This window comes from Marmota marmota, unplaced genomic scaffold (genome assembly GCF_001458135.2).
Source record: "Marmota marmota marmota unplaced genomic scaffold, marMar, whole genome shotgun sequence".
NCBI lineage: Eukaryota > Metazoa > Chordata > Mammalia > Rodentia > Sciuridae > Marmota > Marmota marmota.
The window spans coordinates 12,386,260-12,400,525 of NW_026000222.1; the positions used below are offsets into that span (position 1 = coordinate 12,386,260).

At 34.3% G+C, this 14,266-nt stretch overlaps 1 protein-coding gene across 1 annotated transcript in view; it reads right to left on the reverse strand.

Moving 5' to 3' along the window:
• Positions 1-14,266, reverse strand: part of Hydin (HYDIN axonemal central pair apparatus protein) — a 380,287-nt gene that overhangs the window by 308,487 nt on the left and 57,534 nt on the right. The window contains exons 5-6 of the mRNA XM_048792466.1: positions 11,340-11,497; positions 8,770-8,895 (exon numbers count right to left, since the gene is read on the reverse strand). Of these exons, the coding sequence (XP_048648423.1) occupies positions 8,770-8,895; positions 11,340-11,474 (261 nt within the window). The 5' untranslated portion in view covers positions 11,475-11,497. The remainder of the gene's footprint in view (positions 1-8,769; positions 8,896-11,339; positions 11,498-14,266) is intronic.

A 14,266-nucleotide genomic window follows, 5' to 3' on the forward strand; every position in this document is an offset into this window, starting at 1 on the left:
GAAGTTCAAACAGGGACATTTTTACAGAGATAAAAATTGCAAACTATTGTCAAAAACTTCTAAAGGAACTACCAAAATGTATTCTTTATGTGATAAGATTCAACATACAAAACTCAATTATATTTCTATGTACCAGCAATGAACATTTAGAAAATAAAATTTATAAACAGTACCATTTAAAATAGCATTCCAAACTGCAAAACACATAGGAATAAATCCAATAAAAGATGTGCAAGGAATGACAAAATATTATTGAAATTAAAAAAACACCTACAAGAATACAGGACTATAATATATTTATGAATTAAGAGACTCAATTTATTCAAGATGTCCAATACTCCCCAAATTAACCCCAAAACTCAATGCTACCCAATAAAAGAAAGCCCCAGAAGAATTTTTGGGGGGCTTTTTGAAAACCTGATTACAAAATTTATGTAGAAATGAAAAGGATCAAAATAGATAAGGTACATTTAAAGAACAATAGAGGAGGACTTAATACATCAGGTAGAAGGACATTATAATTATGTTACTATAAATCATATACTATTTCTTACCACAGTAATTAAGATAATAAGATATTAGGACCAGATTGACTATAAAAGCAAATATAATAGATTTAAAAGCTCATAAGTCAATTACTAAATATATGGTCACTTGATTAATGACAAAAACAACACTAAAAAGTATCAGGAAAGGGAATGTTCTCTTCAATAAGTGGTGTTAACTAGACAACCCCTATGAAAAAATTAACTCCTATTTCACACCATCCCAGGGTACCAAAGCACTGTGTTTACCAAAGCACCCAAAAGGAAAAGGAAAAACAAAATTGTTAAAGAAGATCTAGAAGAATACCCTCATGATCTTGGAGAATACAAAGTTTCCTCTAATGGGGCACAAAAAATAAAAAACTTAAACTAAAAGACTGTTACATTAAGTTATATTGAAATATAAAACTTATGTTCATCAAAAGTTACCATCTGGGAAATAAAAGAAAATCAAGAAGTGGGAAATTATTTATAATACATATATAGGATTAGTCTTTAGAACATATAAAGAACTTCCATGAATCAGTAATAAATGTACAAAAAACATAATTAAGAAATTTATAAAATATGATATCTAAATGGCTAAAAACGTATGAAAAGATACTCAACCTCATTATAAAGAAACTGCAAATTAAACCACAGTGTAACAGCACCACAGACCTAATAAAATGATTCAAAGTAAAGAGACTGACAGTACCAAGTTTTACCAAGGAATTAGTGCAACTGGAATTCTCAAACACAGCTAGAGTGCAAATTGGCACACTTTGGAAAATTGGAAATTACCTACAAAAACCAAAACATGCTTCACCTGAGATCTAGAAACTCCACTTCTATATATATGTCCAATGTAAATACGTATATGTGCATTAAAATGTATATACAAGAGTGCTCATAACATCATCATTTATAATAGTCAAAAGGTGTAAACAACCAAATGTTTATCAGAAGTAAAATGTATAAACAAGTTGTGTTATTCTCATACATGGAAATATTTTATAGCAAAGAATGAACAAATCACTGCTAAACACAATAAATAAATCTCAAAACCATGTATCTGGTGAAGTGAACCAAAAATTAAGGAGAATATATAGCATTATTTTCCTTATATAAAGAAAAACTAACTCATGAAATAAATAAATCAGCACTCCTTTTGGAAAATAGGGAGAGAAATGCATGAGTAGGCCAGTAATGTTATGTTACTTTTCTTAATCTGGAAAATAGATATATGATCACATTTATTTTATTAAATTGATCAATTACACACAAATGCAATAATTTTTTTAAAAATAAAGTCATCCTCCTCACAAATAAATACATATACACTCAATCCTCTTTTATAAAGAGTTACATGAATCATGGAGAATCCCTGCTGGTCTGGGACAGTACTCAACATTAAATGCCTTTGAACCAGCAAGTCCAGGAAGAATTCCCTTCTTTCAAAAAATAGCAGTATTAATAGTAATAATAATTATAATGATAGTAATAACCATGATAAATAAAGCCAAGATATATTAAAATACTTAAGAAAAATAAGAAGAAAAGACAAACCAATAAGGCTCATTTCTGACTTCTCAAACCAGATCCTAAAATCAAGGAGACTCTACAGTGAGATATTCAATGTTCCAAGAGAAAACAATTGCAAGCCAAGATTGCTATATCCATCAAAGCTATCTTGCAAAATTGAAGAAGGAACAAAACTTTCCATGACAATAATAAACTAAAAGAATTCATGACCACTAAGCCAGCATTACAGAATATAGTCATATATATATACTGCACACAGAGGAACCTAAAAACAAACTCCCAAGTACACAAAGAGGAGATCACTAGAAGATCAACAAACAAAATGAAAATTAAGACAGAATTAAGCATAGCAAACAAACCAAGATGACAGGAAACAACAAAATATATATCCATGATAACACTGAATGTAAGTGGTCTCAACTCCCCAACTAAAAGATACAGATTGGCAGAATGGATTAAAAAATAATATCCGGATAGGAAAGGCAGCAAAATACAACAGTCACTAATATGGCATTATGTAAAAATTGTGATTGTGTAACTGATGTGATTCTGCAATTTGTATTTGGGGTAAAAATGGGAATTCATAACTCACTTGAATCAAATGTATGAAAGATGATATGTCATGAGCTTTGTAATGTTTTGAATAACCAATAAAAAATTAATATCCAACTATATGCTGTTTAAAAAAGACCCAGATATCTAACAGGCAAAACACTTATAGGCTAAGAGTAAAAGGATGGAAAAATATTCCACATAAAAGGAGTCTGAAAATAAGCAGGAGTAGCTATTCTCATGCCCAACAAAGCAATTTTAAGCAAAAACTAATCAGAAGAGACAAAGAAAGCCACTACAGAGTGCTAACAGAAACAATCCAACAAGAAAATATAACAATAGTAAATATATATGCTCTAAATGCCAGTGCACCTAATTACATTAAAAAAATACTTCTTGATATCGAATCCCAGACAGACCTCAGTACAATAATACTGGGTAATCTCAACACACTCCAAACAACAACAGTCATTTAAATATAAAAACAATGAAGATTATAACATAAAGATTTATGGTAAAAATCGAATGGACCTAATAGACATCTACATAATATTTCATCCCCAATCAGCTGAATTTTCTTTCTTTTCAGCAGCTCATGGAACCTTTTCCAAAATAGACTATATTGTAGGTCACAATGCAAGTCTTATCAAATTCCAAAAAACTGATATAATCTCATGCATTCCATCAGATCATAATGGAATGAAACTAGACATCAATAGGAAAAAATATACACCACCTACAAGCATGGAAATTGAACAATAATATTTTAAATGAAAAATGGATCATAGTAGAAATGATAAACAAAATTAAGAAATTCTTGAAAACAAAGTAAAATAGTGATACGATATATAAAAATCTCTGGGAGAGTAGGAAGGCAGTACTAAGAGGAAAATTTTATAGTATTGAGTGTCTCTATTAATGAAATAGATTCCAAATACATAATCTAATGATCCAGCTCAAGGCCACAGAAAAGAACAAACTAATTCTAAAATCAGTAGAAGACAGAAAATAATTATGATCTGAGCCAAAATTAAATAAAATGAGAATTTAAAACAATATACAGGATCAATGCAACAAAGAGTTGGTTCTTTAAAAAGATAAATAAGTTTGATAAATCTTTAACTAAACTAACCAAAGTAAAGAAAAAGAGAGGATCCAAATAAATGAAAAGAAGATGAAAAGGGAGATATCATCACAGACACATCTGAGGTCTAGAGTATCACTAGAAATTATTTTGAAAATTTAAACTCCAATTAAACTAGAAAATTTAGAAGATAACTGACAAATTTCTAGACACATATAACCTGCCCAAATGGAACCAGGAAGATATAGAAAACCTAAACAAATCAATAAAAAGTAATGAAATTGAAACAGCAATTTTCAAACAGGAACAAGGCAAGGATGTCCACTCTGACCATTCCCATTCAATATAGTTCTTGAGAAATCAAACAAGAAAAGGAAATTAAAGAGGTACAAATAGTTTCCTAGAAAGGTCCAGGACCAGATGGATTCTCAGCTGAGTTTTACCAGATTTTTAAACAATAACTAACATCAGCTTTTCTCAAATTATTCCATGAAATTTAAAGGGAGGGATCATCCAAATACATTCTATGAAACCAGTATAACCCTGATGCTAAAGCCAGACAAGACTCATCAAAGAACAAAAACTACTGACCAATATCCCCAATGAACATAAATACAAAAATGATTAATAAAATATTAGCAAATAGCCTTCAAAAACACAGCAAGTAGAGAGTATGTACCACGAGCAAGTGGGTTTCATATCAGGGATGCCAGGTTGGTTCAACATATGCTAATCAAATGTAATTTACCACTTCAATAGAATTAAGAACAAGAATCAAATGATCATCTCAGTAGATGCAGAAAAGGTCTTTAATAAAATCCAGTACCTATTCATGTTAAACTACAGGAGAAACTAGGAATGGAAGGAACTTACCTCAACATTATAAAGGCTATTATAAAACAATATAAACAAACCCAAAGCCAACATCATACAGAACAGAGAAAAACTAAAAGCATTTCCTCTAAAATCAGGAACAAGGCAAGGATGTCCGCTCTTACCATTCCCATTCAATATAGTTCTTGAGAAATCAAATGAGAAGGAAATTAAAGAGGTACAAATAGTTTCCTAGAAGACCCCCTCCCCCACCAAAAAAACCCACTTTACTGGAAGACTTCTAGAGTTAATCAGAGTTGATAAATGAATTCATAAAAGTAGGAGGATACAAGACCAACATTCATAAATCAAAAGCTTTCCTATACTCTAACACTGATTATGCTGAGAGAGAAATCAGGAAAACGATTCCATTCACAATACACACACACACACACACACACACACACACCTTAGAAATTAATCAACCAAGGGGATTCAAAATCACTACAATGAAAATTATAGAACAATTAGAAAGAAATTGAATAAAACCTTAGAAAATGGAAAGACCATCCATGTTCTTGGATAGGTAGAATTAATATTGTCCAAATGGCCATATTACCAAAAGTGTTATAGATTCAATACAATCCCCGTCAAAATACAAATGACATTCTTCTCAGAACAAGAAAATACAGTTCTAAAATTCATTTGGAATAATAAGAAAACCAGAAGAGCCAAAGCAACCCTGAGCAAGAAGAATGACTCAGGAGGCATCACAACACCTGATTTCTCTCACTACAGAGTGATAGTAACAAAAACAGCATGACATCGGCATCAAAATAGACATGAAAACCAATGGAATAGGAGACACAGAGACAAACCCACATACTTACAGTCATCTGATATTTGACAAGGATGCCCAAACTACATGTTAGACAAAGATAGCCTTTTTAACAAATGGTACTGGGGAGATTGTATATCTGTATGTAGAAGAATGAAACTAGATTCCTATCTCTTGCCCTGCACAAAAGTCAAAGTGGATCAGACTTAGGAATTAAACCAGGAACTTTGCTAGAAGAAAACAGGGTCAGCACTCCATCATGTTGGTGTGGGCACCAACTTCCTTCACAAGACCTCTTAAGCTCAAGAAATAAAACCAAGAATCAGTAAGTGGGATACAGTAAAATTTTAAAATCTTCTGTATAGCAAAGAAAATTATTAAAAATGTGAAGAGAGTGCCTACAGAAAGGTAGAAAATCCTTGCCAGCCAGTCCTTTGATGGGGAATTAATATCCAGAATATATAAAGAACTCAAAAAACTTAACACCAAAAAACAACCCAATCAATAAATAGGCAAAAGAATTAAACAGAATTTTTTTTTAAAAAAAAAGCAGCACAATGGTCAATAAGTAAATGAAAAAAATATTCAACCTCTCTAGCATTCAGAGAAATGCAAATCAAAACTACATTAATATTTCATCTCACTCCAGTCAGAATAGCAATGACCAAGAAAACAAACTATAATAAATGCTAGTGAGGATGTCGGGGGAATGGGACAATCATATACTGTTGGTGGGACGGCAAATTAGTACAACCACTTTGGAAAGCAATGCTGAGATTCCTCAAAAGAATAGGAACAGGACTGGGGTTGTGGCTCAGTGGCAGAGTGCTTGCCTCACACGTGTGAAGCACTGGGTTCCTCAGCACCACATAAAAATAAATAAATAAAATAAAGATATTGTGTTCATCTATGAATTTAAAAAAATTGGAAAAAAAAGAATAGGAACAGATCCACCATATGACCCAGCTATTCCACTCCTCGGTATTTATCCAAAAGAACTAAAAACAGCACACTACAGTGTTATAGCCATCATTGTTTAAAGCAGCACAACTCACAATAGACAAACTATGGAATCAGAGTTGGTGCCCTTCAACAGACAAATGGATAAAGAAAAGTGGTATATATACACAAATGTGAAATAAGCCAGATTCAGAAAATCAAGGGATGAAGTGGGGACGGAATATCATAGATATATATATAATGAAGATCAGTGGAGGGGTGGGAGGAAGGACAGGAATGGGGAGGAATTGTGTAATGAATTTATAAAAATCACACTACGTGAATGTATAAATGTACCAAAGTGGATTCCACTGTTATGTATTTGTAAAAAGTGTCAATCAAAAATAAACAAATAGCCGGGTGTGGTGGCACAAGCCCGTAATCCCAGCAGCTCAGGAGGCCAAAGTAGGAGGATCACAAGTTCAAAGCCAGCTTCAGCAAAAAGTGATGCACTAAGCAACCCAGTGAGACCCTGTCTCTAAGTAGAATACAAAATAAGGCCGGGGATGTGGCTCAGTGCTTGAGTGCCCCTGAGTTCAATCCCTGGTACCAATAAATAAATAAATAAACAAACAAACAAACGAACCAAAAACCAGTAGAGGAAGAATGGGGGAGAGGGAGAATGTAGGGTTGGGGGAGCAGTGGCACCAAGGACAGAAATGTAGTCAAATAAATTCCATGCACATATGACGCTGTCAAAATGAACCCAAATATTATGTACAAATATAATGCACTAGGTAAAGGGGGAAAAATGAATATTTGCCAGAAAATTGTTGCAACAAAGCAATGAAAATTTTAACTGCACCATTTCACCATAAATTCAAAGAACATAACGGGGAAAAAAAATCAAAGAACACAAAACAAACATTCAAGAATATAGGAAGGATATAAGCAGTTAGAAGAGAAAGTTCGTATTTTCGTTCAATAAATACCGAATTTGCAATACGTGCCAGGTTCCTTTCCAAATTAAACATAAAGTTAGGAACGATGCCAACAAAGCTCCCACCCTCCTGGAGTTGATGTCCTCACTCCAAGGACTTTGCACTTGCTCTTCCTTCTGACTGCAATGCTCTTCCCTCAGATCTCTGCTAGGTGTCAACCCCTGAGGCAGGCCTTCCCTTGGCTACCTGTCTAAAACAGCAACCATCTCTCCTTCACTCAGGGTAATTATCTTCCCATGTCTAAGGAGCAGCAAGAGGCAAGCGCAGTTAGTAGAGAAAAAAACAGACATAACAGTGGAAGGAAAAGAGTCCCACGTAGGAGGCAGGGCTATGTGACACAGCACCTGAGAGTCAAGTTTAGCTATTTTTCTTATGACAGTAATGGGAAGTTACAAGGTGTTTTTAGACATGTTCTGGTTTAATGTTTAGAAATCGCTCTGACTGTTCATGGAGAATTGACAAAGGAGTGTTGGCTAGAAGCAGGGAGGGTGTAAGCAGGGAGGGTGTTTCTGTGGTCTAGATGATGGTGGTGGAGGAGTCAGGGAGAAGTGGTTTGATTAAAGATATATTTGCAAAGGCAAAGTTTATACCACTTGCTACTAAACTGTAAGATGGGCAAGGCCATGTTCCCCTCCCCTCAGATGTGGAGGCTGGTTGTAGGGAAGAGATGACACAATTAATAATTAAAGCTAGCGAAGTTCAGAGCAGCAAATTGTATGTGAATCCTAGACAGGGAGTCGATGATGTGCAAAGTCCTTGGGGCAGCAAGAGCAAAGGAACTTCAGGGACTCCTTCCCATGTGGGATATAACTCAAAACTCTCAGGAAGAGCTAGGGAATCCTTCCAAAAGAGGCTGATCTGCAGCACTCCAACTGATAGAGTTCAACCATAATTCATGCATAAATTATGCTTAAAATGAAGCATTAAGCTTAGGAAATTAATTAAAAAGTAGGGAATGAGACCTTCTTTTATAATCACAAACTCCTAAAACCTAGAGCATATGGTTTACCTTAGAATATAAAAACAAGTTAAATTGTTCTTTTTAGACTAAAATGATATAATTGTTTTTGGAAATAAGCCAAAATAGACAATGAATGCCTACTTCAGTAAACAAGGCCAACTTCTTCTTTCTTACTAGACAGCTCATTAAGAAGGGATTGTTTGTTATCCTAAAAGGATAACTTAATTGGGCTTAGCTAATATAGTTCTTGGAATAACTCCTAACCTGGAAGCAATAGTTTCAAACAGTGTCTAGAAGTACCTAAAGAAGGACTAGTCAAAAAGTTTTAGATATTTGTTATTTCACTTATTACTTGCGGCCCTCACCACAACAAATCATAGAACTCAGGATAATGGAGGCAGAAAAGGAGCACACAAAGCAAACTCAAGGAAGGACTGGGTAGCCAGAGATGATCATTTTCATTTAGTTACTGTTCCGGAAAGTTCCCATGATCTAGCTTCAGGCTCATCTACCTTTTGATGAGTGGTCTCCCCCATATCTAAGAGTTCAACGATCTGTGGCCGGTACATCACATGGGTATTTGCCAGTCTCTGCTCTGTGGTGAGGGACATCTCCTTCAGGAACTCCGAGGGTGTCAGCTAGGATTCAAAACAACAAGAGCCAAAGAGTCATAAGTGGTTACAGTGGAGAAATGTTTGCATAAGTGCCAGCAATGAATAATTTGTATTTGCAGCTCTCAGGATAATTCTGGAATGCCACTAAGTTGCCTTATAAAATATTTAAAATAACTAAATAATACAAGAGAGTGCCCCATGCACTTTTGAGGTCTTTGCACAATAATTTAAAGTGACATGTGGTTGCCCTTCTCTTATAATTTTGAAAGAATCGCACAGAGGAACCCTCGAGAAAAAAAAGTCAAGAAATTGTAGGAACCTGTCCAAAGAGCTTAACATTTTATGCTCAGAAAAAAGCATCTGAGCATAAAATCACTTACAGGCTTCAGAGATAAAGAGTTTAAAATACTTCTATTTCTCAACTGAAGATACATGTAAACAAAGCTTTTTGGGGGTGTTTAACTATCATATTATATCATAATAAAGGGAAACTTTATAAAACAAAAAGAATTTTGAAGTGTGGTTCCACTACTTAGAAACGAGTTTAAACTTTTTAGAAATCACAAGAGCACATTTGGACTGATTAGAAAGAGCTCTGAGCTGATCATCAGATCCAACACCAGGCACATTCACACACCCCAAAAACAATACTAATATTGTGAGAATGAAGAGTAACCTGCCATTTAATAAAACTAACTTATCAAAGGATTAGTTATTCAGAACCAACCAATATTACTCAGTTGTTTTGTTCTAGAATGTTCACATGGTTCCAGGGCCCACTTGATATGCAAGGAGATTTACAATCCCTGGCAGCAACCTAATGCCAAAGTATATGCCAAGGGTTTTGAAAACACTCAGGAGAATATAATTTAGCTGATTAATTTTTCCCTGGGTTAAAGTCAGTGCTCTTCAGGAGTGCTTGTGTTCCTATAAATTTGAATTCTCTGATTGAATCCATTTAAATGAAGGCATATTTCTAATGTAGGTTTTGACTTGGTTTTAAAATTCTTTTTGATTGGAACACAGATTAGAGTAATACAGTGTTGAGGTCTCAGCTACATTGTGATTCAAATTAAAATAATGAAGTCTTAAAAGCAAAGTCAGAATTTTCTATAAATATGCACCAACTGCCACCACCAAGGAGAATGGTTGACTTTGCATGTCTAATTGGAATACAACTTGAAATTAACTTTTTTTTGCTTTGTTTTATTTTATTTTATTTTAGGTGTAGATGGATACAACACAATGCCTTTATTTTTATGTGGTGCTGAGGATCAACCCCGGGTCCCACCCATGCTAGGCGAGAGCTCTACCGCTGAGCCACAATCCCAGCCCCATGAAATTAACTAAAATACAGTGAATGCTATTCCTAGCACTCTAAGTCTTTATTAATACTTCCTATACCATGTAGTTCATAATTAGTTCTCAACAAATCATTACAGATAACTAAAGATATAATTATTTTTTATTTTAAAAGAAAAATCATGCATTTTTCCTAGATACCATCTACTAGTCATTTTTTAATGTGCAGTGTTCTACAAATATATAAACCAAATAACTCTTGCCAATGTAGAAATAATAAATTATTAGTTTGAATCCTGTGAAATCCTTATATTTGACTGTTTCTGAACTAAACAAAAGACAATTTAATCCAGTTATACCTGACATTAAGAAAACCTTAAGTTTGTATATACGAGCTATGGTTCCAATACAAATTCATGTGTTGGAATCTTAATTTGTTGTGTTAGAGCCCTCATGAATAAAATAACCCTTTTCTCAGAGTCTAGCCCCCTCTTCTTGCTTCTGCACATGCCTGCCTGTTTTCTTTTTTTTTTTTAATCTTATTATTTTTTTTTTGGTGGGGTTCTTTTATTTTTTTTTTTTTTGTCTTTTTTGGAACTGGGGGTCGAACCCAGAGCTTTGCCAATGCAAGGCAGACGCTTTGCCATTGAGCTACATCCCAGCCCTGTTTTTCCAATTTCTTGACATGCTAGGGTGTAGCACAGGCCCTTACCAGATACAGCCACTTAATCTTGGACTTCCTAGGCTCCAGAACCATGAGCTGAAATAAACGCCTTTTCTAATATTCTGTTAGAGCAACAGAAAATGGACTAAGACACAGAGTCTTAACCCCAACTGATTAATTTAAGCAATTCAAGCCTGTACTTTCAAGTGTGCAGGCAATTTCAAAACTTCTTGAATTTTAACAGGTAATTAGGCTCGCAGCAAGCTACTATTCTAACTAAATTCATACTAGTCAGTCAGTAACTCTGTTTGATATTCTGGGGATGTCATGACCTGAAGAGGCAAGCGATTCTGCAACCTGTACACTTGGAAAAATGAGAAATTATACCCCATTTGATTCAAATGTATGATATGTCAAGATAATTGTAGTGTCCTGAGCAACTAATAAAAAAATACTTAACAATAAAAATAGTATTTTATATATAATTTCTCTGATACATTACCATGCGGTTTACTTCCTCTTCTGTGACCACCCTGGGACTCAGGGGTGGCAAAACCTTGCTTTGGAACCCTTTTAACATTTTGACTAAGCCCATCTGAACAGCCCCCATCGATTCCTCAAGTCTTCTACTTGTCATTTTCAGATCTTTTCTTTGATCACCTAAGAGCAAAAAACAGAAATTTTATTAAAAAAATACAGTTAATTCCTGAATGTAGGTCATAATTTTTTAAAGCATTTTCAAATACAGGAAGGTTTTAGAAAATACTGATCTTCAAAAAATACATCCAATGCTTGAACCAAATATTTTAACTAAAGGTTTTTACTCCACTTAGCTGGTCTAGATTTATTCTTGTCCCAAAGTCTAGAATCCACTTTAGGCTGACTTAGGGATTCTAAACTAAGCTCAGGCAGACATGGAAATACAAGCTGCTCCTATATGTTGCCACTTTTATCTTCCCAGTGAGATAAACAGATATTGCCCAATAAATATACTAAATCATTTCCTATTTATCTGCTTATTTTAAAGTTATTTTTCATGACAATAAGCCCTCAAACAGGCAAACACAAGTCTATATGCCTTGGTAGCTTTGCAGAGATTCAAAAACATCAGCATGAGATAAACATGGAAGAGTAAATTTCAAAGTTAAAGTTTATAGTCACAAATAAGCTATTAAGCACTCACTCAGTCTCTTCAAATTAAAGAGATATGACATCTCCTTTTTGTATAACCTTCCTCACACTTTTGACAAGACATTTGCAACTTTAGGAACACATCTCAGATTGGGTCAGGTTTCTGTTTTTATTAACAGCAGGCTACGTTATTCAAACCTGTGCTAAACAAACAAACAAACAAACAAAAACCCTAAAAATTCTTAGTAAAATATCAAATTTAAAAGAAACAACCAACCTTAAAACCACTAAAAAGCTCATAATACCATAAGGCATTCCCAGACCAAAACACAGAGGAAAGAGATACATAAAGGAAAATACATATGAATAAAAATATAATAAGTTATGTTGAAATAAAGCAGTAAAACTCCCAAGAAAATGAATATAAAACTTTCAAAAGGGAAAATGGTTAATTTCAGTAGAAAGCCTCTTAAGTGGCAGCCAATGCCAACACAGATATCCACTGTATAATATTTTGGTCAATGATGCACCACATTTACAAAGGTGGTCTTATAAGACTAAAACCTAGTGATATGGCAGCCATCTTAATTCGTGTATGTATGACACTTACACAATGACACAATTGTCAGACAATGCATTTCTCAAAATGTATTCCTGTTGTGAAGCAAAACATGACTCTAAAAGGCAGTCAAAGAAGGTCCAATGCGCTATAACAGGAGCTTATGAAGAAGAAAGGTAATGGAATGGAATTGATATTCAAAGTATAATCCAAGAAAATTTTCCAGAAATAGAACAAAACACAAAAGGGCCCAGAAGCTTCCCAGGAAAACTGACTCAGGCTGATCAAATATGAGTCATATCTTAGTAGAATTTACAGACTTTAAAGTTTTAAAATTCTCATAGTCTTCAGGCAAAAAGGTAAAATTATTTACAAAGGCAAAAAGAATTAGGTGGATTTTTAAAAAGCAACCTATTAAGTGGGACAATAATACAGCAGCACATTCCAAAAACTTTAAAAATGTAAGCCAAGGATTTTATGCATAGTAAGCTCTTCTTCAATTATCAGTGCTATAGAAAAAGGGTTGGATATGCATAAAGTGTAGGGATTTTATGAATATGTTCCCTTCCTGAGGAATCTATTAGAAGGTGGATGTCATCCAATCAAAAGATGCCTGTGGAATTTCAGCCAAAGAACTGACAATGAACATTTCTTGAGTTTAATTGTATAGCTAAGAATAAAACGAAGTTGAGGACATGAGGATAATAGTATTTAAGCATCATATTTTCTGAGAAAGTAGAATGAATGCCATTTTAAAATGAAAGGAAAGCAGAGAAATAAAACAAAAAGTAGAATAAGACCTTGGGAGTCAAAGGATTTAGGGGATTATTATAGGAAGCCTCTAAAGAGGCAGGCGATAATTCCTGTTTCCTGGCATTCATGTATTTGTGTAAACTACTCCCTTTGAGTATGGGCTGCACTTAAATATTCACTTCTATCAAATATAACACAGTGTTAAGTGTTAAGATGTTATTCTGAGATTAGGTTATAAAGACACTATTTGAAAACTATAGTTTTCCATCTTGGGCATCCTCTTGCTCTCTCTTGGATCTCCAGCTGCCACATTGTGAAGGTCCGCAGGAAACCTCTAGCATGTCATGAGGAACCAAGGCCTGCCAGCAGCAATGTGAGCAAGTCTGCAAGTGAATCTTCTGAGGCCTGCCAACAGCCACATAAATGGGTTTAATGCAGATTTTCCAGCCCCAGCTGAGCCTTGAAATGATTTAAACCCTGGCTAACAGTTGACTGGAGCTTCATTAGAGACTCTCTAGGTAGGAAGCACCCAGCTACATCACACCCAAATTCCTGATCCACAGAAATGGTGAGAAAATAATTGTTTTAGACTATTGTTTTAGGTACTTGGTTACACAGCAAGAGATAACTAATATGGGCATTGTAAAGGGCTTATACACAAAGAAAACTACTGAAACAGAGAGAGAAACCTTTCTAAATGCCAAAATAAATCTTGAAAAATCAAAGAAGACACACTAAGTAGAGAAAAACAAACAACCGGTTAAATGTAATACAAAAATTATAAAATACCATGATGGAGTTGAGATCAACTATATCAAGCATGTCAACAGCAGAAATAAATGAGCTTGTCTGCTGGAAAATATTTCAAATTGAGTCATAAAGAAAAATACAGCTTTATCATATACACAATAGAAACACAAAAATTACAGTGATCAGAAGTGAAGTGTCTGATTCCATTTTTGATGTTTGAGTGCTTAGAGCTTCAA